The sequence below is a fragment of the Prunus dulcis genome, chromosome 6, assembly GCF_902201215.1.
Source record: "Prunus dulcis chromosome 6, ALMONDv2, whole genome shotgun sequence".
Classification (NCBI taxonomy): Eukaryota; Viridiplantae; Streptophyta; class Magnoliopsida; order Rosales; family Rosaceae; genus Prunus; species Prunus dulcis.
The window spans coordinates 21,118,933-21,144,292 of record NC_047655.1 but is presented as its reverse complement, the minus strand read 5'-3'; the positions used below and the strand labels follow the sequence as shown (position 1 = coordinate 21,144,292).

Here is a 25,360-nt window from a genome sequence, read left to right as displayed (position 1 = left end):
TATTCGTTCCATTGTCTCCTTTTTATGTGATGATTTCAGATCTATTTTATTAATGAAGTTTTCAATTGCAAACAAAAATGAGAAAGAAAAAAAAAATATAAATAAATAAAATTGGCAGCTGTATTAAAAGGAAAATAACATTGACAGCAACTATACGGCCTGGATGATGAATGAAGCAGCAAAGCTCCAAATGATACAAATTACAATGGGCTCTCAGTACCTGCTGTGCTTAGAGTCGTAAGTATTAACCCCAAAACCAACACATACAAGACAACTGAACCAGGTGGCCTCATTTGCCTTTCTCTGCCACTCGAAACTTCCTCCGCATCGAGCCGCGCATATAACAACAGTCATATGCGGCTTCATAAACTCTACATCCACTAATATTTCGCCACGTCAAACCAAGTCACCTTCCCATTGGTCCGTATTATTCACTCGCAACTACCGACAGCACGGTTAGTAAAACCCTTCTAAAACAGTGGAATCTTCATCTGATTGGTCCTCCTCGTAACCGGCACGTACGGCCATCGATAGGCCAGTCTTAAATCAATCTTGGCCGTCTGTACAATCGGGTCCCACTTCATATCTGGACGGCCAAGATCTCACTGGACACTAAGACAAGCGAATTCTCACAGATTCACTCATAGGGGTACCGGGTAGAATTAAATTTGGAATTCAGATCAAAAACAAAGACAGAGGGGACAGAGCAATCATATAATTTGTATTTATGAAAAGTAGGATTGGTAGGGAGGAAGGAAAACCAAAACAGGGAGGGAAAGCTTCCCAATAATATAAAGGCTGAGTGTGTGTGTTTATAGATCGATCTCTCTCTCTCTCTCTCTCTCTCTCTCTCAGAGTCTATTATCTCTCCGCGCGAAATCAAAGATTCATCATTAATGGGTTTGTGGGAAGCTTTTCTCAACTGGCTCCGTAGGTTAGCTCCTCCATCTCTTTCTTCAATTCTCAATCTTTTTGGGTTGTTATGTGATCCAGTTTTCATACATTTGTCTCGGGAATTTGGGACTTTGCTCTAGCTTATCCTTGTGCTTTGGGTTTAGAAGTAGCAATTTTGAATGAAACTTTGATTTCAAGTTGTTAATTTATTTTGCTTGAATGCTTATTGGCTTTGGTTTTTGTAAAGAGATGATGGGAAAGGAAACCCAAAAGAAAGAAGCTGAAAATTGGCTCCTTTTGCTCCTTTTTAGTTTTTACCAAGCCTTTTGTTTTCCCCCCCTGGAATTCTGTCAATGTCTTTTTGTTTGATAACCAAACGGATATTTGAAAAGTTTTTACTTGTGGGTTTGCTTCCCTTTTGCTATTTCTGCCCAGAATTTTCCCTTCTGATACTGTAGATTCTGGATTGTGTCTTTTGGCTAGGAGCCTAGGAATGATTGCTGTTTATTTGTATGTATATATATATATATATATATATATATATTTTGCTTTGGTTTGAATTACAGAGCTGAATTAGGCACCAGGTTTTGTAGATATATGCTTGAAGCATCGTGATGGTTGTTGTAGAGGCTGTTAATGTGCTTTATGCTGCTTTTTGGCATTGAGGCAATTATAGTTTCCAGAATTTGAGACAGATGCTTGAATTTAGCTGCTAAAGGATTGGTATAGGGAAACGACAGTTGGATTTCTGATGTTGCAGAATGATAGAAATTAGAGCTTTTTTGGATTTAGCAATATCATGTGCTTTGAATAATATCACTGTATATAATATACCTACCAAATACTTGATAAGTATAAAACTCTCTCTCTCTCTCTCCATATATGTACCCTTTTGTGCTATTATGGATAAATTTCGGGCAACATTGTGTGTTCTATATTTAAATTTGTTTGTCTTACCTCAATGTATCAGTGATTCACACTGCCTACACTTACGTTATTGCATGTGATTACAGCCTCTTTTTCAAGCAGGAAATGGAGCTATCTTTGATAGGACTTCAGAATGCTGGAAAGACCTCTCTTGTAAATGTTGTTGCAGTAAGTAAATAAGCACAATTACTTTGGATTAATGTTTCTTTCCTAGTTGTCTACTTGTTTGGGCTGATGTGTTGAAAAATGGATTTTTGTTCTTAGACGGGCGGATACAGCGAAGACATGATTCCTACGGTGAGTAATGTTTTCAAAAGAGTTGTAATTGCAATTAAACAATGTTCTATCACCAAATGCTTGTACCACTTATGAATAGCTTCTAGGATTAATTGAATTAATTATTGACAGTGTGGTCATGCAATTCAATTTTCAGGTAGGATTCAATATGAAGAAGGTAACCAAAGGGAATGTTACGATAAAGTTGTGGGATCTTGGAGGTCAACCCAGGTTCCGTAGCATGTGGGAGCGATACTGTCGTGCCGTTTCTGCTATAGTGTATGAACCAATTTCCCATCTCAATTGACTTTACTTTTGGAGAACTCTCTAAATGAGCATAAACTTTATTTGTGGAAAAAATTACCAAATCAAAAGATAGATGATGGGATGGCCTTTACGTGTTTGTGTTAAAATTGTATACCTCGTCCTCAAACCTTTATTTTCTTATAAGCTGATGTTCTCTTTTGTGTTACCAGTTTGGATTGCTTGTTTACTACGCTAGATGTCTCATTCAGTAATGTCAAACATGAGCAGTGATGCGATGATAAGGAAGTCACGAATATCTATTGGGAATTGTGGGCTTAAACTGTATTATCACTAGTTTTGAGTTTCAATGGGTTGCTTTCTTCGTTGCTGCTGCCGTGCTTACCCCCTTCCCCCGTGCCTCCTCCTTTCTCATGCTTAAATATTGCCTCTCCTGCATTGTTTGCTTGCTTGTAACTGCTGTGTACTATTTAATCTTTTCTTGTGTTTGTCAAAACCTTTAGCTGATAGTCTAATGTTCTGGTTAATGGCCCCACGTGTGTCGATAGTTCAAGTGTCAAAGACTCAAAACAATACATTGACTGATGATTCAGTTGAATTGATACTAGTATTATGAAGACAAAAAGTTTTCCAACCTCTTGTTTGCTGCAGTTATGTTGTTGATGCTGCGGATCCAGATAACTTGAGCGTCTCAAAAAGTGAACTTCATGATTTGCTGAGCAAAAGCTCACTAAGCGGGATCCCATTGCTGGTCCTGGGCAACAAGATTGACAAGCCGGGGGCTCTGAGTAAACAGGCTTTGACTGATGAAATGTAAGGCACATTATGCTTTTGTTATTGAAACCTTTTTCACTAAACTTATTTGCAGCATGTATTTTCGTATACCTCCCAATCAAAAAGGAAAAAGAAGACATGTTTTGGTACTGATTATGGAATTGTGCCGTGCAGGGGACTGAAGTCAATTACTGATAGAGAAGTTTGCTGCTTCATGATCTCATGCAAGAACTCAACCAACATTGACTCAGTTATCGATTGGCTTGTAAAGCATTCCAAATCAAAAAGCTGAGAGGGTTTTTCTTCTTCTTTTTTTGGTCTGAAAGCTGAGAGGGTTTGCTTCTCTGCTTTTGATCTGTGTGTGATATAATTATATTTATAAAGGATTCATGTATGGATTGGTTGTTGGTGGTGGGCTTCAACTTGTCTAACTTGGTTACTGATTATTTTTGTTGTTGTACTCTATATTTTACTGTATCATTTCTAATTGCAGACTCGGGGGTTGTTTTGGTGCTCTTAGTCTCCCCTCCTCCCCAAGGCATCTGCCTTCATTCACATATTGGAATTCATGGAAGTTTGAGACTGGCATTTTCGTTTATGCGTGTTGAGAGTTAAACCACACCATGTGCATCAATAAGAGGATTTTATTTTTTATTGAAATTGCCAGAGTTATATTGTAATTTGTATTCTACTGTCTATGGCTGCTTGAATAGTTTAGGGATACATGGGAAAACCAGCTACAAATGATGTATATTAATAAAACATTACAAAAGCTATTTCCTTGAGCAGGACCTGAAAAATTAAAACTGAATTGCTCCTGTTTTCATCTGTGAGTATATTTACCCTCCGAAAAAGTATCTTATGTTTATATGGCACAGTGGCACTAAGTCAAATAGGTGAACAAATCAAACGTTTAATATAAAATTAAATAGAGAAACACAATATATTACGTAGTAGTAAACGTGGGTTAGGTCAGTTGGTCATGGTAGGATTCAAATTTGATTCTTTCATACATTAAAATAGTTTAAAATATCGCTTTGCTAGAAAAATAAACAATGAAAAATATGTAGTGTACGACCATAAACTCTCAATGTGGATCATTTCTACAACAAGTTCTTATGGCGTGGTTATTGTTTTGCTCCTCGAATTATGATTCGAATTTCAATTTAGGTATTCAAAAACTCTCCGTTTAAGCCACGTCAGTCAACTCCGTTAAAGAATCCGTTTGAGCCTGGTGATGTGGCTTGATGGACTCATTTGTTTGCTGACATGTAAGCCAAGTTGGCGCCATGTTGTATAAACGGTCAAAAAGCATCAGTGCTGTCCAAACCGCTCACAAAAACCTTAGCGCCTAAACGCTCACAACTCGCTACACTTTCACAGTCACAACTTCAGCCATGGAAACTCTGCAAGGATCCCTCCCACAACTCCCTCATACCAAATTCGAACCAGACACTGATAAAATCAAACGCAGGCTCAACAATGGAGGCGTCTACCCAACTCCCAAGATAGTCCACACCATCCGCAAGAAAGAAATTCAAAAGCACAACCGCAAGCTCAATCGCCTCGCAAAGGCCGACCCGTCGTCCCCACCTCTCTCTCAGTCCCAAAAACAAGCCTTGGCGGACGAAACCCATTTCCAAACTCTCAAGCACGAGTACAGGGACTTCACCAAAGCGGTCAAAGCGAAGACTGGTGACGGTGAATCCATGGTTGGCCGGCCATGGGAGGGGATTGAGAGAATTGGGTTCCGAGAGCTTGCGAGTACGAGTGCAGAGTATGTTGGAGAGAAGCTGAAGAAGGAGGAGCTGAAAGCATTGAGGGAAATGTTCGAGGCTCGGAAGCTTGACGACTTGAAATGGGTCTTGGATGATGATATTGGGCTGAAAGAAGACTGGATGGATGGTGAAAATAGGGTCTGGGACCCGGCTAAGCGGAGGAGACGCGGCGAGGGCGAGGTGATTCAGTTTCTTGTTGACAGGTTTGTATTGGGATTTTGGTTTTAGATGGATTGGTATTGGTTTTAGAAGGCTGTACTATTAAGTTGGGGTTTTTTTTTTTTTTTTTTTTTGGTTGGTGGTGTGTGTGGTGGTGGTTTTGTGGTGCAGACTTAGTGCTACAGAGTTTTCCATGAAGGACTGGAAGCTTTCAAAAATGATGAAACAATCAGGGTTGCAGTTCACTGAGGGTCAGATGCTTAAGATTCTTGGAGGGCTCGGTGCTAAGGGATGTTGGAAACATTCGGTGGCTGTTGTGGAATGGGTATACAATGATAAGGGCAATAAACATTGCAAAAGCAGGTATTTTTATGTGGTGAAAACTTTGGTTATATGTTTCAAGCACTATTAAAATGTTTCCATTTGGGAGTTTGGCAAATGTCACCCAAATTGGACTACTAAAGGTTCTTCGAATTTCTTAAAAAATGAATAGTAGAAAGAAACTTGATTATCATACTAGCCAATGATGTCATTCAACATGTCAGTTTTTTTTGCCATTGTTTCTGGCATTTCTTTGATTCCAAAGCAAATATTTCTCTTGGCCCAGAGCCACATTGAGAAGCAAAGCTGCCACTGAATAAGGTTTGGCAGTGGGATTTCACCTGTTATCCAATCCACTCACGCAAACAATAAACTTCATTGTTTTTATTCAGACACAAACTCAACGTAAGATTAGAGTACACTCAAGTGGGTTTTTCATGGTTTGGTATAACTTTGATGATTCTATAATTATATATTGGATAGGATGAGATGCAATAATGTAGTGCTTTTGATATAGGCAACAACTATTGGCCCGTGAACTATACCAACAAAGTTTCCATAATCTGTTTTCTACAGACTTTTTTTTAAAACTTTGTTTTTTTATTAATGTGCATTTGCATATTGGTGTGTGACTCGATGTAATGCTATTGACTCGGTTACAATTCTAGACAGACCTATTGAAACTACTCTTTTTCATCTTGTTGACAAATTGATGCATGTTGTAGGTTTGTTTACACAAAACTTTTGGCAATTCTTGGGAAGGCACGAAGGCCCCAGGAAGCTCTTCACATTTTCAATCTGATGCTTGTGATGTCTTGTTCTTTTGTAACCTTATATTTTCAAATCCTCCTTGATAGTTTGTACAATTTTTGTTGGATAAATTCTTACAACCATTTCATTCAGGGAGATTTCCACATATATCCTGATGCTGCTGCCTACCATAGCATTACAGTTACACTTGGTCAAACTGGTCTTCTGAAGGAATTGTTGAAAATTATTGAAAGCATGAGACAGAGACCTTTCAGAAGCAATAAAAATATGTTCCCCAAGAACTGGGACCCTGTCGTTGAACCCGATGTCATTGTGTATAATGCTGTAAGAGAGTATTTTTGTGTATTTCAATTGTCATTCCTTGTTATACTTTATTCCGCACATTGATGCAATTCTATTTCTCTTTCAAATTGGTTGCCAGCTACTGAATGCTTGTACTCAGTCCCATCAGTGGAAGGGTGTATCCTGGGTGTTTAACCAGTTGAGAAAGAGTGGTCTGAAACCTAATGGAGCAACCTATGGACTTGCTATGGAGGTAATAACCTGGATTGCAACATGTCTTAACACATAATAGTCCAAACATAGGTCCTTGTTATTATGACTTTCGTGAATATATAAATACAATATGATTCAGAGGTTCAAACCATGAAAGTATATTAAACATTAAAACTTCAGTCTTGTATTTAAAATACTTGTATTACCTCTCAGTTATACTGCTAGTAAAATATATGTATTACTCTAAACCTTAAACTAAGTGGTCAAATCCAGGTCCTTGTTTTGAATTCACACATCCAAATGCAATCTAAAAGGGTTATATATGGTGTAAACTAAAATAAGTAATCATGAAAGAACTATATACTGATGTATCATTTTAATTTAAAATTAAGATTCCGTTGTGCCTTTGGAATTACATGCTATGAGGAGCTTGGGATCCTCAACCTGAACTTTATCCCTAAAATAACTAGGGTCAGCTATATGAATCCTACTTCAAGAAGCCTAGTCTCCTCTGCCACTAGGATCTGTCCAAAGTCATACACTACCTCTCTAGTTATCATACCCTCGCTACCAATGCAGTCTTCTCTATTGGACCATCCTTTAGTCTCCGATGCACATAACTAAATCATCTCCAGATTGATTTCTGGATCTTTGGTCTTATTAGTGCTACCCACCTTTGAACAGATATTTTTCAAATCTCAATTCTCATCTTATCCTTTTTCTTCTGAAAAATAATTAATCTTTTTTTTTTTCCTTTCTAGTATTGCCACACGTGTATCTTTGTGTCCTCAAATGATATTTGTATTCAACTCTAACATTAGGTGCTTGTTGTTGAAGGTAATGCTGCAATCTGGAAAGTATGACCTTGTGCACGAGCTCTTCAGGAAAATGAAAAACAGCGGTGAAGCTCCAAAAGCTCTTAACTACAAAGGTAATCATGTTAGTATCTCATCTCGTATTGAGATGGATGTATGATTTTTGGTCCCTCTTACATAACGGTATTCTATTTCCCAGTTCTTGTCAGAGCTTTTTGGTGTGAAGGAAAAGTCAACGAAGCTGTGGAAGCAGTTAGAGATATGGAACAAAGGGGAGTGGTTGGAACAGGCAGTGTATATTATGAGTTAGCTTGCTGCCTTTGCAACAATGGTAGGTGGCAGGATGCTCTGGTAGAGGTAAGTTTCTTTGTCTATGGAGTTTGGATCTACTGTGACTGGCTTTATTTGTTTAGGTGTGGTATACTAACCATGTCTGATTCAATCTGTAAAGAGTCTTCGGTTGCTTGCATCAGTCCTGTCCTGTTTTCTTTTCAATCACTTCCTGCCATATGGTTGATTTATTGCAATATAGGAGCTTTTGTCGTACAAGTCATGCATGTTCGTATCACCTATCAATGTTCTCCAGAGCATCAAGAATTAAAGCATGGACAATCAATTTATAACATAGTTGTCATGAATATAGTTGATGGCCATTCTTTAAGCTGACTTTGTTACATTTAGTATTTTAAGTTAAGGAGCTGCCTAGGAAACCTAACCGTCAGACTCATTTGTTATTCCTATGTACCTAATTTGAATATTCTTAAGTGGACTTGCCCCTGTAACAAATTTGTTCTAATTTTCTTATTAAAGGACGTATGTTTATAATAGTGATCATTTTGTGAGTTACAAAGAGAGGTTTTTGGTGCTTAATTAGAAATTTGTCGTTCTACATCGTAAGCAATGTCTACCTTGTTAACAAGTTTTCATTTGTGGAATGAGGCGTTAAAACTTTATTGAGCTAGATATTGGCATAAAGAAATGGCATTAGATAACTTGTATTATTTGAAGGTTATTGTAAAGGCATGAATTTGCAGTTGTCCAAAACAGAATTCAGTATTTTTGTTTCTTTTGATTTACTCGTTTCTTGTGCTGAACTTGGATAATAATGGATGTTGTGATAATTGTCAAAAGGTTAGGCCACTGACATTTCCATTTTTTTGGGTCAAATAGTTTCTTTTATGCTAGGTCGTGACCTATCTAGCTGTTTTGGAATTAATACTTATGGTGGACCTATCTGCCTGCAGGTTGAGAAGATGAAAAATGTATCAAACACTAAACCTTTGGAGGTCACTTTCACAGGCATGATAACGTCTTCCATGGAGGGTGGGCATATTGATAGTTGCATATCTATATTTAAACACATGAAAAACCGTTGTGCCCCCAACATAGGGACCATAAATACAATGCTGAAAGTCTTTGGACGTAGTGATATGTTTTTCAAAGCTAAAGAATTGTTTGAAGAAATCAAGACTGTTAGAGCTGAGTCTGATTCTTCACTAGAAGGTGGTGGTACTTTGGTTGTCCCTGATCAGTACACGTATACGTCAATGCTCAAGGCATCTGCCAGCGCTCTGCAATGGGAATACTTTGAATATGTGTACAAGGAGATGGCTCTATCTGGATATCAAGTAGATCAAACTAAACATGCATCGCTATTTGTGAAAGCATCCAGAAGTGGGAAGGTAAACTATATAGCTAATAGTTTTTTATTTCTTCTTCTTACATCCACCTATTGTATTGTACTTGGAACTCTTTTCTTTCTTTAGGATCAAAAAGAGTGTATCTGTTAGATATTTTGGCTGGTGTCCAGTGATAGTGTTCATCCTTCCACTAAATTACCTTGTTTCCAATGAAAGCCAAGAACTTGGTAAGGTATTTAGTAAATATAATAACTGTTGGGGGACCAAAACAAAACGTAGACAAATGTTTATAGGATGAGTCAGCGTAGCTTATTATAGTTCATATTTTGTTTTGATGCAGTTTTATCTACTAGAGCATGCATTTGACACGAGTTTGGAAGCTGGAGAAATTCCCCATCCATTGATCTTTACTGAAATGGTATTTCAAGCTACAGCTCAACATGATTATAAGAGAGCCGTAACCCTGGTCAATGCCATGGCTTATGCTCCATTTCAAGTCAGCGAAAGACAGTGGACAGACCTTTTCGAAAAAAATGGAGACACAATCACTCAGGATGGCTTAGAGAAACTGTTGGATGCTCTACACAATTGTGATGTAGTATCGGAAGCCACCGTCTTAAATTTATCAAGATCATTGCTTCGTCTTTGTCGGTCTTACAGATCAAGAGGCTTATCAAGTTCCGCCCCTTTTGGCAGTGGAGCCACAGAAACATCATCCTTGGATGGTGATAATGAGGAAATTTATGGTAATGGAATTATGCCAAATCATTCTTTAGAATCGATTGATGGTAGCCATAACCCTAGGAGGGAGCCTCTTGATAAGAGTACCAATGTTCCTTTGGATGCATTTTCTGTTAATCATGCTACCACCAGAAGAGATGTTGATGCTGTTACAAGGACAGTGTCTAGGTCATCAGAATATATTTCTGATGAAGATGGTGAATACTCAACAGAAATCGATGAGGAAATTGAAGCACTGATTTATAAAGATGTTGATGATTCTCATGACTCAGATTTGCCCTCAGCACCTGAAATACTGAAAGTGTGGAAGGAAAGAAGGAAAGAAGCAAGGGATAGTCTTCCTCTTTCAACTTGGGCAGAAGTAAATTGAGGTTTTTTTTAAGCCAGATCCCTTTAGAAGGGTAAGCAACTCATATTTCTATTTAGCCCCTTTTTGTCATTGTGTATATAGGAAAAGTATTTACTAAGGTTCTGCCGTGTCTCGTTTGCTGCAAAAAGGGGCTATGAAAGCCAACAACTTAAACTTCATGTTATTTTTTCCTTTGGAAATACCAAAATACGCCCCAAAGAAAGCCAACAACTTAAACTTCATGTTATTTTTTCCTTTGGAAACATTTCTTGTGTATTATTTGATGTTATGGAAAATGAGAGAGAGGGAGAGAGATGGCCATGAAAAAATTGAAGTACATTTGCCCTAGCACTTTTTCTCTTCAATCAAATGACAGCGACAATTGCAAAGCGTACTTTTATCTACCTTGGCATGCAAAATCTCTCTTTCCTTCAGTTTTTACTCATTTACCTCATTGTTTAATTCCGAATATCAGAACACCTAATAAGCTCCGTACAAAATGATACCTGGAAATGTAAAAAAAGGAAATTCACAGATGGAGCTCTTGTGTCCCAGATTTACAAACACAACCTATTTACACTAACTGACACATGAAGCCATTGCTGCACCAGCATATCGTTGTCCCATTCACAGTTCTTGCTCAAAAAGGAGTTACCCATGTGCGAGTTTCATGTCAAGGTCTGCAAAAATTTGCAAAGATGTCAATAGGAATTACAAGTATAAAAAGGCATGGATAGGAGCATTAGATGAAGCTTTACCAAAATAAATCTCCATATAGATTGACATGAATCCCTTATATGATAATATAAGCGAGAAATTATGAATCTTGAAGTATTTTAGCATGAAAAAAATAATTTTTGAACTTAAATCACAATAAATAGTAGAAGAAAAATTCATCTGCACAATAAGCATTAGCCGGGACATTACACAGAGCAACTACCACCTTTAAGTAGGGGCTGCATGTGTCCAAATATTGGCCAAGCTCTCTCAAAATTCAAGTTCACAGGATGCAAGGATAGCATCTTAAAAGAAAAACTCATGGAGTATATTGACATTTTATGTTAAAGGTCAACATATGATGTGAAATCGCATAAGAGAACTTTACCAAGTCTTCTACATTTCAATGCTTTCATTGCTGCTTTGGCAAAAACTTGTGCTGCTTCTGCTTCAGCTTCTGCCGCCTCTGCCTCCCTTGCTGCTTCTTCAGCTGCTGCAATGGCGGCTTCTGCTTCTGCAACTGCCTGGGCAGCAGCAGCAGCAGCCTCTTGTGCAGTCATGCTTCTCATCTTGCTTAGATCTGCATCCACTTGAGATTTAGTAAGAATGTTGACATTGCTCTTATCCGCTCTTGAAGAATCCTTCTGCTTTCCCTCCAAGAGCAACATTGAAGAGCTTCTTCTTTTTTCAGAAGAAGCTGAACTTGGTGCAATTCTGTATCTATGCTTTACCTTCAACACACAGACCAAAAAATAAGATCCGTTCCTGAGATATATATTCCTTATCATAAACTTCTCTCCCATTAAGTACCTTAGTACACATACCAATATTCTTAAGTCCTAATTATCCGTAATTGTCAGTCTTATCACCTAAATATCTCTGTCATATTAAATAGAGCTTCAGTATTTAAAAATCTAACAAATATTGAAATGGACCAATTTGCAAGCTTGCAGGCGTTTTTTCATTCAATTAGATAAATGAGATCTCAGTCCAGTCCACACATACTACAGTAAATGTACTCTAAGATATCTAAACTTGAGAGACTAATTACCTTAATCAGTTTTCCGTTGGCGACCATATGCTTTAATTTTGATGATAGTAGCTTTTTAAGGTTTGGAGGCGCCCAATATTGCTCCTTTGACATAAAAATGATACGTCAAAATGTCTCCAAAAACAACAAAGCAACGTAACAAATACACACACAACACACACTCCCAGTTTTCCATTGATTTGTCCAGTTGGGTGAAATTTTGTCATTGTTATTGAAAAGACTGACAAAGATCAAGTAAATAAGTTATTGACGTATAGCAATATGTTAAGAGTTTCAAATCCCAGCAAGTTGAGATTGAAAACAAAATAATAAATAATACAGCAAATATGAGGAAAGCTTTCCAAAACTATGCTCGAAGAATTCATAAAATGTATATATATATATACCTCTATGTACATAGCAATGGCAGCTCTGTCAGAACCCCCTAGCTCCTTCAAATTTGTAATAGCCTCTAATATAAGGTGATCCAACCTACAACCAACCAGAGGAGTTTCCAATAGAACCAGTCAATAACCATGTGAAGAAAAAGATGATAGCATGACATCACTATAATATTTTTGTCCATTTTAAATTAAGGATGAGATACGGACTCTTATTGGAATCTATTTTTGTAAATTTAGGAGGAATTAACTCAATCATAAGATTGCCACACAAAATAGTACGCAGAACATCCTCATGTATCAACCACGTTGATAGTCTTCACTTAGTGCTAACCGGTTATTTAATCGATATCCAATTACTTCAAGAGTTTTCAGATCCAATTACTGTCGTAGAATGAAAGAAGTAAAGTCAACAATATCCATATAACCAGTGGTGATCTAACCTGGCAATTGGTTGTTTTGATTCAGTAGTCTGCAATTTTCCACCAGAAATGGCAAGAGGCTTAGCATCAACAATTTCTTCATGACTTTGAATCACAGTGCTCACGGCCAAAGGGTTATTATCATGTTTGGGATTTGGTAGGTTCCTTTTAAGTGCAAGCTTAGCCTTCTGTCTAGACCCCCATATTGCGGTCACGTTTATATTTCTCCACTTGTCCTATCCAAGGAAACAACTACAAACATGAATAAACAAAAACACAAAATCTAATATTGGCAGCCAAATCAAGCACGAGGCTGTAAAGTACAGGTTTAGGGTGCAACAAACAGAAGCACTTAACCAGATCAAATAATAAACCCTCCAATCCTATTTTCTTCTATAGTAGCTTGACAACATCCGCTAAGCTAAAGTTTTGAAAATGGATACCTTGAGATCAACATTTGAACGCAGATGCAAGATAGAATTGAACTCTGGATCTGTGAGTATTGTGCGCCATTTGCCTGCCCCGTGTTTAAGTACTCCAGCTTTAAGGGCTGCTTCTTCTTCTGCAGTCCACTTCTGCTTAGGAGCACCCATCAACCAAAGTCCAAAAATTTTCCACAAGGATATCTGCCCAGTCAAGTTCTGCACCCTGTCAGCACTTCATAGATGATCAAATGCTTAAGAGACCAACAAAATAGCATTTTACCGTAATTTCACCTCCCCCTTCTCTCAAAAGAAAACAAAAAACAAAAAAAGCAAATTTAAAAGCCCTGCTTTAGGTTACCTTGAATTGAATTCCTCACTAACTTACATTCCATTACTTGAAAAAGCACCACATGTTCAAGTTCAAATTTTGACTCAGAGAGTGCCTATATATGCTCACACAAGCTATCAATGCACTCACACAAAAAAGCAACACATTTTCCAATTGGGTATCCAACAAAATTTCAATTACAAGCTTAAAACTTGATCATATTAAGCTATCCTCAATTGTATCTTCTCATTTTTGTGTAAATCAAATGAAATTCTGAATTTGTAAATGAAGTTTAATTTCAAGTCCCTCACCTAAGCAAATTCACATCAAATCCATGAAATGAATTGGCAATGCATATCGGCAAATCCTGCACCCAAAAATAACAGAAAACGAAAGCTCATCATTCCTTTAATAAATTGAGTGTGAAATTTTAAATTTTGAAATTATGGCAAGTCGCAGATAAACATAAACTAAAAATAAAAAAGAGAGATGGGTAGCAGAGGTGTACCGGATCGGAGAAAATTACTGAGAAGCTGACCGGAAATGTGGGCAACCGAGAATGATTCAATTATTCGAAAGTTCGAAAATTGGGAATTTTGCGGAGTTTATATATTATCTTGTTTGTTCTTCAAGTGTAGATAGATATTGTCTGAAAATGAATATTAGAAGAAGAAATTGTTAAGTTCCATTGGATTTGTGTGCCTCGGCCTTCCCTTTTGAGAGATGGACAGACGGACCTGCGGGGATGGGACCTACCAAATTGTAAATGCTAAGGGAATACCAATGGATCTTTAGTTTCTGGAAATTAAGTTTAGACCCCCGGGGTTCCACAGTGTGTAGGTTTACACCCCTATAATTTTTTTTTTTTGGTGTTAGTTCTTTTATCAAATCACATTTTTACACCATGCGTTGATTTGGTTTGGTATATGATCTTTAAGACATTGCGATGTCATACGTAATGTTACATTTCTGTTATTTGATGACATGACAAACATAAGTCCCACATTTTAGCTGATGTAAATTTTGTGTTATGTGTATAAAAGTTAAAAAAAAAATTTAATTATTTTTAAAAAATAGGAACCCAATAAATTTGTTCAAAATAAGTTGCAAATGTGATGTTATTGGGCCATATAAAGTTGTAAGAATGAGAGAATATTTTATAAAAACACTCATGTTGATGTGCGCTTTTTTAAGAAGAAGCGCTTCGATTAGAAGAATGTTGAAATTTTTATTAAATTCAAAAAAAAACTTTTGTAATTCATAACCACTTATAAGTTTTCTATACCATAAAGAAAGGCTTTTAGTTGTGAAAAAACAGTCACAAACATGCCACAAGCATTTTCAAAATAATGTTGGGGTACCCATAAATACAACCATTTAATAAAGCTATGGGTAGTTTCTGTATACTGAAAACTAAAGGAGTGAAGCAGCAATTTTTATCAAAATAGTTGAAAGACAACACAACACTGTCAATAAAACATTCTATTTTCATTTTTGTGTTCGTTGTTCAGCTGCCATTTTACATTTCACAGGGCGCGCGAGTTTGGTTCTACCGTTTGATTCGTTTAACTGGCGATGGCGAGCTCTCTGCAACGCTTATCGAGCCATGCTCGTCTTCTCCGAACCTCGGTTGCCTCAGGGTCCAGACCATTCTCGGCCGACGCTTTGGTTGAGTACATGCCCGGCGAGATCGGGAAGGTCTCTGGCATTCCAGACGAGCATCTTCGCAGGAGGGTACGATCCTTTTCGTTTTCATTCTGAAATTCAATTTGGATTCTTTTCATAACTTTCAAGTAATTTCTCAAGGGGAGCGCATAACCCAATTGGAGTTTTGGTTTATCAATCGACTTAGGGTACTGGACATATGTCCAATTCATTAGTTTGTATGAAAATTGAAATTTTGAGGCTTGGACTTTCTGTTTGTTATTTTTTATTGAAAGCCACAAGCTTTACATGGTTACCAAGTATTTTTCTACTTTAAATTGATCTTGGCTGGGAATTTATACGTTTACATGACAGGTTGTAATATACTCACCTGCAAGAACTGCGAGTCAGCAAGGATCAGGAAAAGTTGGGAAGTGGAAAATCAACTTTGTGTCCACACAAAAGTATGGCTTTTTTCTTTGTCATAGTTCCTAATGAAAGAGATTTGTGTTCATGGTTATAGACTTTGGATTTGCTTTTGATTATAGTAGTTTTCTGTGTTGTATCTTCTGCTGTGGTTCTTAGTGGGTAGATAGGTTTTATATTATGTAGTTTCTACTAAGTGTAATATTGTGCACCTGGATTTTTCGCTGAACAATGTGAATTTTGCGTTGGAAGTGATACTTATGATAATGATTTCATGTTGAATTGTGCACTGTGACAAGACTTATACTAATCTTGTTAAATTTGATATCAGATGAAGCTACTTATTTTTTATACAGAATAAATTACAATAATAACCAGCTAATGATTTCAGATTATCAGTGAATCTCAGTTTGTTGGTAACACTTCTTTCAAAATTTGAACCTTTTGTGAGCATTCCTACTGTAAAACCTGAAAATTGTGTTGCTTTAGCTAGGTGGTGTCTTTCTTGGACTCTGATATTTCAAGTGTTTTCTCAGTCAAGCCTTGAAATAAACTTATTTTTGTTCTTTCTTAATTATTCAATGATTATTTTGTTACCACAATTTGATGATTAATAGCTCCTCTTCATGATATGTTTGTAGGTGGGAGAATCCATTGATGGGCTGGACTTCAACTGGTGACCCGTATGCCCATGTTGGCGATTCAACACTGGGTTTTGACAGCGAAGAAGCTGCAAAGTCCTTTGCAGAGAGACATGGTTGGGATTATGTGGTATGAATTATTTGTTTTGTTTATGCTGCTTAAAATGAATTTCCTTGTCTTTCGTAGTTTTTCCCAGCTTGTGCTTGACTTTCATGCAGTTGTCCTCACTTTGTCCGAGTTCTTTTTAGTATAACACAAACAGAAACTGACCATTTTAGCCCTTTATTGCGCTTCTTGAGAACTTAGGCATATATTCATCCTCCAAAAGGGGGAAATAGAGCTAGGCATATATGATATATCCAGTCAATTACAGATATTACCTTCCAGCTCTAAATGGTTTTGTGCTTGCATATCTTGTTATTGGAGAAGACTAGTAGCACTATAACCGTTAGTTTACTTTCAGAACAGATCATTTTTTTTATGATGGGAGCAAGTTCTTTTATCTCTAAATTTTAAACTTTGACTTCCCTTTGACCTATTAACGACAGTTCTTGAACTCATCTGTAGGTTAAAAAGCAGCAAACGCCATTATTGAGGGTATGTGATTCTTTCTTCATATTTTCTGAAGCTATTTCCACTCTCATGTGATAACAGTTTATTTTCCTTTTCCTTCTTTTTTGCTTTTTGCTTTTTCCTGAAGGACCTGTATAAAAAATTTAGTTTCTGGCTCCATTGATTTTTAGCCACCTTAAGTGATCATTTTCCTAAACGAAATGTTTAATTGAAGTTATACAGTTCTCTCTCATTTTCTTTCTGCCAATTCATGCCATGGTTACCTTCTTGGCCAAACAGATCAAATTTGTTTGGCACAAGCTTTGTGTATGGAATAGTAGAGAATTTTTTTCTGATGGCATTGACAAACAGATCAAATTTGTTTGGCACAAGATCTTTTTTTATCTTCTATTAGGGATTTTTTTTAAATTCCCTTTTGCATTCTTGGAATGTTTTCTGCACAAAATGATTATTTTCTATATAATAATTTGGTTTTTTTTTTCTCCCTTGAATTTTAGAACGTATCTAACTGTATTTCCTGTTTCAGGTGAAGGCGTATGCAGACAACTTCAAGTTCAAGGGCCTCCCTAAAACTGAGGAGGCTTGATTTTGTTTCGATGATTTTGTTTCTTGGTTCTCTCTCAAGAGGGAAATTGTGCAACAGAACTTGCAGTTTCCTCTCTCATATTTCATTGAACAAGTCACTTGATCCAAATGAAACTCTTTGATTATGATAATAAACGGGATTCATGCTGTGAAGTATCTCTTGTCTATTAGATGACGTTACATATGTATTTCCTGCATCCATCGATTGTTTTTTTTTTTTTTTTAATATACAATTTTCGTATTCCTGCATCGTATTTCATTGTTTTCCCTCTATGTATCTTCTATCCCCATTGGAGAAATGCATTAGAATGGATAACTTTGCTTACAATGTGGTTGTGCAGTTGAAAATTCTGTTATTTCCCTCCCTTTTGCTTATTTTTTTATCATTATACCATGCGACAGTGTTCCAAGACCACATAAAAAATTTCCCCTTTTAGTTGTGTTCTAATACCATATAATAAGTTTTACCATTTTACTGGTGAGAAATAATTAAGACTACAGAAACAAAGAAATGTGAAATTTGCTTCGATGCCCCGTATAACTCTACATACAAACAATATCCACGTACCCAGGCTATCTTCAACAAAGAAAATATGGCAACTCTGATTTTTTTCCAGATTCGAGTTATAGCAGCAGCTTTATATTGAATCAAATCCAACTCTCTTTTTTCCGGTTTATTTTTTGGTGAAATGGGGGGATAAAACCCCAACAAAACAAAGTACTCAGAATGGTTTAAACAAACCATCCGAGTTCTAGGGACAGCCAGCAAATCAAGAAGTTTTGAAACAATCCAAGTAGGAGAAGACTCCAACACACAAAGCCCCAAATCGAAATTATAACTCCAGTTGGCTAAATAATCAGCTACCCCATTCTTCCTGTAAACATGGAAGACCGAGCAGTTACCAATGTGGTTCATCATCTCACAACAACTAGAGAGGAGCAGCAAGGGGATGATGAGCAAGCAAAGAAGGCTTCTGAATAAAGTGAACAGTAGCAGAATCCATTTCTACCACAAGGTTTCTAATACCTTTGTCAATCGCAAGCTTCAACCCGAAAAAACCCCCCAAAACTTCAGCCTCCAGGATCTGTCCTTTCCCTAGGTTCGCAGCAAACCCACTGACCCAATCCCCAACATAAGCATGAATAATACCACAAACCCACTGCCTCTTTTTTACGTTTTTAATATAGACAATTATAGGATAAATCATATTTTGCATTATTCCAGACTTCTAGTCAAGATACAAAACTCGCAACTCAAAAACACTTCCATAATTCAGCTGCTAAACCCCGGAAGGGAAGTTGCCAGCATCATTTTTAACCTCAAGTGAAACGCCCTATTAAATTATTCCAGACTTCTAGTCAAGATACAAAACTCGCAACTCAAAAACACTTCCATAATTCAGCTGCTAACCCCCTGACGGGGAGTTGCCAGCATCATTTTTAACCTCAAGTGAACGCCCTATTAACAGTAATTCCGCTAGTATCAGGTAACAACTGCTTCGAATAATACTTGGATTTACGAGACAGATTAATTTTCCTTCGACGCTTCTCTGGTATCGATTCAATTGAACATTCTGAAAAACCGCGTCTCACAAACCTGTGTGACAAACAACAGGCGTCATTCTTCAATACTGATCTTTGAACCCTTTATTTTTCTTCTTTAAAAATAAATATTTATAATTAAAAAAAATTTTTATAAAAAAAAAAGGACATAAAGCACCACCATAAACCCCAAGAAATATGTACACTAGCCATCTCTAACCCTCCACAATTTGTGTCCACGGATGATGACTTCCTGGCTACAAACCCTAGTAAGTTTTAACCATCCACATAACTACAACAAATGGGACTGATTCCTCAACCAAAAACCTGAACTACATTACAGTTTTTTTTTTCCTCCATATAAAAGAATCTGCAACGATCCTCCATTAACTAGTGAACTATCTATGAGCGTATATAGCATGTATTTCAAGTAGTAGGAACTAACCAATCTGCAGTGCGGGTTGTAAGCAAGAAAAGCTTCACCAATCCAAGAGAAGATGCCTTCTTCTCGATGTAATCTGCAGATATTAAAATTCTAAGAAATTATCGAGTGCACATGTAAGGAGAATGTAGTTGGTAGATATACAAATAATTTAAATAAACAAAGAATTCGTATTTAACACGAACTCAGCAGAACCTCTTACTAGGAATGACCGTGGTCAATTGGCATTATGTCAAATTCTTCTCTCTTTTTTTTCTTTTTTTCAATTGGGTTCCAAATTTCAGTTGCAAAACATCTTGGATTAAATGAATCCAAGATGTTCAGTAGCAAAACAGAAAAAGAAAAGATGGTATGTAGCTGAGGCCAGAGATGTGTGCCCTGAACTGTTACTGATATTTCATCCTATTTATGTTAATCTATTTCTATATGTAATGCAACTTTTGAGGAATATATTATATCACTACCAAAAAAGAGGTGGAACTTTTCAGAAACAGTAAAAACATTTTATTTTCCCGTAAGAACAGTAGAATCATTTGAGGTGCATCAGTGAGGAAGAGAACAAATGCATATTTTCAGAACTTACTTCAATGGTACTGCAGCTATTGTTAATAAATTAAACCCTTTCAAAAAGTTCACGCAGAAAATATGGCCAGTAACGTGCATTAAAATTATAGAAAGAAAAAACAGAAGCAACAAGTGCATAGCTATATCCATGCTTATTCAAGTTTGCACAGTATGTTACCGAGTAACTTATCTCCCTGCCCTTGACCGCGACAATCAGGAGAAACTGCAATAGCAGCAACCTCTGCACATCTATCCTCTTGGAAAGGAAAAAGAGCAGCACATGCAATGATCTGGCCTTCTCTTTCCACCACAATGAAGGAATCCAAAGCTTGAAGTAGCTATCGAACAAATAAAAATGAATGCACAAAATTCAATTCAATTTAAGAAAACATTACAAAAAGAATCCTGATCAGTTTTCAATTCAAACCTCTTCATCACTTCTCGGAACCAATGTGCCAGATGCTTCTAACGGTAGTATAATTTGTCTTATTCCAGAGAGGTCTGATACCCTCGCCATCCGGGTTCCTTCATAAAGGTCACTAAAAATAACATTTAATGCACAAGTGAGTGGATAGATGGAGGAAAACTTATGCATATTTAGAACTATAACTTTTTATCCTTCATAATTGTTGTAAAGTCATTCTTGAAGCTAGACTTTAATTGAAACCAAGAAGCTAGCCCCATATACCTAGTATCCAATCCTAGCATGATTAGCCATGATGATGAGAATTCTTTGGCACAAAAAAATGCTTGAACTAGTGATTTGAAGATACAAAAGATAAATATAAATCCAGGAATGGTTACTACTTAGACTTTATGCCCAAACCAAGCAGGATGAGACCAAAATGGGATCCAATAACTCGTACAGTTCTACCAAATGACTTTATAACTGTAGCGTGGTTTGAAGAATGCCACTTGGAATTCCACTAAAATGCTGACCAGGCACAAAATTAGAAATAAGCATCAACCAGGAAAATGTAAATAGAAGATAATCACATCAAGGATAAAAAGCCTAGCAATCAGGGGACTCTCAGCATAGCTTATCATCACCATATAGTTGATCAGCATCTGACATCAGACAGCCACCAAAGTACACAAAAATTCGGAGACATCTACTGCAAAAAATAGCATACCTAGCCACCATAGTCCCCATTCCGTCTCTTTTAAACAATTCCAACAATAAAACTCCCCCTTTCGTGCCATCTAACAGATGAACTCTTTGAACACCTCCCTGGAAATAAATCAGAAACTACCATTGGCTGAGTTCTTGAGACTCAACATATAAAGCAGCTGAAACTTCAAACTATGCAGGCGCAGATTGTGATGTGGTCTCCTTAGACCTGAGAGTTTCAATCTCAGGTCCAATCTCATAGTTATATGTGTGCACGCACATATTGAAGTGTAAATCAGCAATTGGTCAATTTTGTTGACTTGCATTGGAAAAGCTCACGTTTATGAACAATATGAAAGAATTTTTTGTTGATGGTGATTCAAAATTTGGATTTTGAAATATAATATATATATATATATATATATATATCTGTATCAAAAGTAAGCTCTGAAACCTCTCAACTTTTGATTAGATTGCAATTTAGCCAAATAGAGGCTAAAAAACATAAGTAAAACATCCTTACAACTCCAAGAAAGTTTTGGGGGAAAAAATTCCTTCAACAATCATAGTTAGCGAAGTTCATAAACCAGAAACAAAAAGGGGATATATTCTGGGCTTACCCTGCAAACAAAGGCTGCAGCAGCCAATTCGGAAAGGTAACCATTTAATCGACTTTGCCGCTCATGACCTCCAATAGCAAAACCTTGTTCACCCGACCACAAGCCACTCCCATTGTCAAAGCCAACACCATTGTGAAACATTGTGGTGTACCTTCCTTTGAGAGCATTTCCATTCTGTTGAGTAGCATTAGGATCATCATGTCCAAGCCCAGACAGATTTTCTTCATCAACAGCTTTCACATAACTAGCTGCTATCTCACTTTGCTTAGCACGCCTACGAATCAACATGTCTGCTTCTTCAAGAGTCAAGAAGCGAATAAGGCGTCCACTCTCATCAAGAATTGGGCCATCTATTATGCAGATAAGTTTATCTGCTTCGATAGCCAAGGCACAAGCTGTTGCAACTTCATATGTGCTGAAATTCATAACAGCATAAATCATCAGCTACTATGCACTACACTATATATAAGAATAATTGGAGCAGATAATAAGCATTGTGTAAACTTTTTATTTGAGAGACCAAAAAATAAAAAATAAAAAAATATTAGAAGTTATGTCTACATAGCATACTTGCAATTTAAAACTTCTCCAGAGCTGGAATAACCCAGGTTGCTCAAAATCACAATACAATCATCATTGAGCCTCTTACGCATGCGAGAAACATCAACTTTCTTGACTTCACCTGTTGCCCCATAATCAACACCTGCAACGACTCCTCTTCTCTGCAAAACAAAACAACAGCAAAACTTTTAAGAATTTGGTAACTATTGAAACTCAAGCAGGCAACTGAGTAATTAATGTTGCCTTTGAAAGAGCAAGATTCTTACCTTGGCTGCAAGAAAGTTACCACTCTCTACACTGACACCAACTTCATGCAATCGACTACTGTCACCATGTCGACGAATATTGCATATGGAGGGTCCTGGAGAAAGCTTTGCCTCTATCATCACAGATATCGCCCCAGCCGCTTCCTTCGCAGCTGTTAGAGAGTCTGAGTCGGTCACCCTGTACGGACCAACAAACTTTGGCTTCTTTCCTGCAACAAGTAACAACTAACATGTACCTGCTTAGTTGCAGCCTTATAGCACTTCAAATGGCTTAACAAAAAAATACCAATAATTACAGTGACACAGTCAGAACTCCGTCTTCTCCTCCCAAAGCCCAACCAAAAAATAATACCAATAATTCCAAGGACATAAAGAATTTTAACAAACTAACAAAATTACATCTTGTGCCACACTCTAGGATATCATGCTTATTGAGAATATACAGTAAGAAGAAACGCATACAATAAAACACTCACCCCTCTCAGTCAAAAGTTCATCAATTTGCACATGGGTCCCTGGCACAAGAACAAACCTGATCCCCAGGTGATGGAGAAAAGCTATATCCTGCACAAAACCCAATATATAAATAAATATACGATAGCGATTGCAAGGGAAAATCATAACAAAAAAGACGGTTGCTTAAACGAAAAGGCGGCTCGCTAGTCTAACAATAGAGATGAAATAAAAAGATGTTATTTTCCACGATTGACATTGTTTGTTGCATTTTCTCAGCAACCAAACAGTTAAAGAGAAAATTACGAAAGGCAGAGGACCTGCCTTCAGAATTGGGCCCAAGTGAGGGCTAGAAACCATTTCACCCGATAGGATCACCACGAAGGTGCCGCCGCGGTGGGCCCACAAGTAGGGCCAAGCCTCCCGAAACCACCGCACGAACTGCTCGTCCTCCATGCAATTGTATTTCTCACAATCGCTGTCGCTCTCTTCAATCACAGGGCCATACGCATTGCTGCACTTGAGCGAAATTCCCATCCTGCCCTCAGCTCTTCCGTTATTCACCATCGCTAGCCGCGAGGATCTTTCGGCGATGGTTAGAGAACAGTGGCGGGGCGAGGGAAGCTTGGTGGTTATGGCGGCGAGTCGTCTGTGAGTTTCTAGAGAGCTGTACGTGGCGGCCATTGGTGGTTTGATAGAGAGAGACACACAGACAGACACAGAAATCTTGACCTAATTCAAAAAGAAATGCAGGAATTGCAGGGTGGAGTGCTGTGAAACTGGGAAGACGCCATGGCCGAAGCGGGCCCCACACAGAAGTTTCGTTTGAAGCCCTCTAGTTCACTATTTTTCGGTCGTTCGGATTTTGTGGCCCCAGAATCCGCACCGATAAAATCCGCGGCATGTAAGAAGAATACTTTAATTTTCTTTAGATTTTACTTTTAATGTAATTTTTTAATTTATAAAGAAACTATCTCTAATAAATGTCCCTTATTGTAAAATTAATATATTATTTTTTAATTATTTTTTTAGATTGTGAGATCATGAATCTAAAAGATTGGATAAGTTTAATTCCTGTTTGAACATGCGGTATATATGCCCAACAAGAAGTCTTGTAAGAAATTAGGGAGGGTGCCACAGATGATAGAAAATGAGATTCTGAATTTTGGTTATTATAGTCGGCATTATATTTGTGTGTGTGAGAAATCTCATTTAATATAATTTAGACTATCATTTGTACTTAATAAAAAAATAATTTAAATTTAAAAAAACTTAAGAAGCCTAACATTATGAATAAAATAGGTAGATCGGTTCGAGTCAGTTTTTGGACCCAAATTTTGTCAAAATCAAGTTATTTTTTCAACTTAAGTCGGCCCTCGGTTAAAATACCCACCCCTAGTCACTACCATGGTGCATCATTGAAGATTCATGGAGTGACTGCAGCAGTCCAATAAGTTAGATAAAGGTGTGTTGTGGCAGTGGGACACACTGGTAGCTCTGCTCACAGACTCACATCCTACTTTGATTTTTTTTTTTTTTCTTGTTTCCCTGTTACTGATCCATGGGTGGTAAAAACCAAAATGGAGCTTAAGTTGTTAACACTAATACACGCCATTAACATCTTAAATGAGCTGCAGATTAACAACTTTCCATGTCCACTTGAACACAACTGAAATGTGTCTAAGTTATAAATTCGTAGCTTAATCATATTATAACACGTAAATTTAAAATATCACATGACTATATTTTAGTACCGTAGAATATTCTTTCCCGAAATAAGTGCTGCTGAGTGAGTGAGGGAGAGACCGAGAGAGATTGAAAAAGCTGCAATTACCTGGAGTAGTGCATCCAACAAGTAAGGACTAGCAACAATCTCCCCTGCTATGACCACAACAAATGTAGTGCCTCTGTGCAGGAAAATATAAGGCTGAACTTCCCGGAGGGCCTCCACAAACTTCTCGTCTTCATCCGAAAAAACACATCGCTGAAAGTCATGACCTTCCCACCCATCATACCCTTTAGCCACCACCATTAATCTTCTCCTTCTCCGTCTTTCATGCCACAGAGGAGCCAACCCAACAGCCCCAACCCTTCGAATTTTCGCTTTGATCGAACCGTAATTGAAGAATTTGGGTTTACAGGGACATGAAGACCAAGTTTGATTAGGACCATACATATAATTTTGAAGGTAGTTCCATGGCCGTGATCTTAAAGTAGCCATTCTGTAAACTCGCAGGGGGACACAAAGACAGGGCAGAAACGCGGCAAAACGACAGAGTTAAGAGGAGGGTGTAGAGAGATTGGTAAAGCAACTGGGCAAAGATATTGTCCTTTTTATATCAAGCAAAAAAAGTAGTGGACTTGCTGTTGAAGAAACAAAGAACTGTAGATTGTGAAATCAAAA

General features: G+C 37.4%; 5 protein-coding genes across 11 annotated transcripts; 3 read left to right on the top strand and 2 right to left on the bottom strand.

The window, feature by feature from the left end:
• Window positions 1–661: 661 nt before the first annotated feature.
• LOC117629648 (ADP-ribosylation factor-like protein 8a) lies at window positions 662–3,723 on the top strand. Its single transcript, XM_034362210.1, has 6 exons — window positions 662–934; window positions 1,908–1,989; window positions 2,086–2,118; window positions 2,255–2,376; window positions 3,013–3,174; window positions 3,310–3,723. The coding sequence occupies exons 1-6, from the start codon at window positions 897–899 to the stop codon at window positions 3,425–3,427; spliced, it is 555 nt and encodes a 184-aa protein (XP_034218101.1). The 5' UTR covers window positions 662–896; the 3' UTR covers window positions 3,428–3,723.
• A 732-nt stretch (window positions 3,724–4,455) lies between these two features.
• Window positions 4,456–10,488, top strand: LOC117629645 (pentatricopeptide repeat-containing protein At5g67570, chloroplastic). 3 transcript variants are annotated; one of them, XM_034362204.1, is made up of 9 exons: window positions 4,456–5,116; window positions 5,244–5,435; window positions 6,119–6,200; window positions 6,297–6,488; window positions 6,586–6,699; window positions 7,497–7,590; window positions 7,674–7,831; window positions 8,719–9,156; window positions 9,455–10,488. In XM_034362204.1, the coding sequence occupies exons 1-9, from the start codon at window positions 4,533–4,535 to the stop codon at window positions 10,223–10,225; spliced, it is 2,625 nt and encodes an 874-aa protein (XP_034218095.1). In that variant the 5' UTR covers window positions 4,456–4,532; the 3' UTR covers window positions 10,226–10,488. The 3 variants fall into 3 exon arrangements, with proteins under 3 accessions (XP_034218095.1, XP_034218094.1, XP_034218093.1); XM_034362203.1 differs by having other exon boundaries at window positions 6,119–6,218; XM_034362202.1 differs by having other exon boundaries at window positions 6,119–6,488.
• A 98-nt stretch (window positions 10,489–10,586) lies between these two features.
• LOC117629647 (telomere repeat-binding factor 2) lies at window positions 10,587–14,282 on the bottom strand. Of its 4 annotated transcripts, none has more exons than XM_034362206.1 (8): window positions 14,036–14,282; window positions 13,839–13,894; window positions 13,218–13,431; window positions 12,796–13,010; window positions 12,359–12,443; window positions 11,973–12,056; window positions 11,310–11,652; window positions 10,587–10,884 (listed from the first exon to the last, which is right to left on the bottom strand). In XM_034362206.1, exons 3-8 carry the CDS (start codon window positions 13,365–13,367, stop codon window positions 10,856–10,858), a joined length of 906 nt encoding a protein of 301 aa, XP_034218097.1. In that variant the 5' UTR covers window positions 13,368–13,431; window positions 13,839–13,894; window positions 14,036–14,282; the 3' UTR covers window positions 10,587–10,855. The 4 variants fall into 4 exon arrangements, with proteins under 4 accessions (XP_034218097.1, XP_034218098.1, XP_034218100.1 ...); XM_034362207.1 differs by having other exon boundaries at window positions 13,218–13,422; XM_034362209.1 differs by having other exon boundaries at window positions 13,218–13,415.
• A 555-nt stretch (window positions 14,283–14,837) lies between these two features.
• On the top strand, window positions 14,838–17,553 carry LOC117629833 (NADH dehydrogenase [ubiquinone] iron-sulfur protein 4, mitochondrial). The gene is made up of 5 exons (XM_034362462.1): window positions 14,838–15,261; window positions 15,547–15,635; window positions 16,239–16,368; window positions 16,807–16,836; window positions 17,339–17,553. Exons 1-5 carry the CDS (start codon window positions 15,103–15,105, stop codon window positions 17,396–17,398), a joined length of 468 nt encoding a protein of 155 aa, XP_034218353.1. The 5' UTR covers window positions 14,838–15,102; the 3' UTR covers window positions 17,399–17,553.
• A 481-nt stretch (window positions 17,554–18,034) lies between these two features.
• On the bottom strand, window positions 18,035–25,360 carry LOC117629831 (probable amino-acid acetyltransferase NAGS2, chloroplastic). 2 transcript variants are annotated; one of them, XM_034362459.1, is made up of 10 exons: window positions 24,791–25,360; window positions 22,980–23,067; window positions 22,504–22,712; window positions 22,247–22,398; window positions 21,677–22,091; window positions 21,079–21,176; window positions 20,373–20,484; window positions 20,124–20,283; window positions 19,385–19,457; window positions 18,035–18,994 (listed from the first exon to the last, which is right to left on the bottom strand). In XM_034362459.1, exons 1-10 carry the CDS (start codon window positions 25,175–25,177, stop codon window positions 18,844–18,846), a joined length of 1,845 nt encoding a protein of 614 aa, XP_034218350.1. In that variant the 5' UTR covers window positions 25,178–25,360; the 3' UTR covers window positions 18,035–18,843. The 2 variants fall into 2 exon arrangements, with proteins under 2 accessions (XP_034218350.1, XP_034218351.1); XM_034362460.1 differs by lacking the exon at window positions 24,791–25,360 and adding an exon at window positions 23,281–23,898.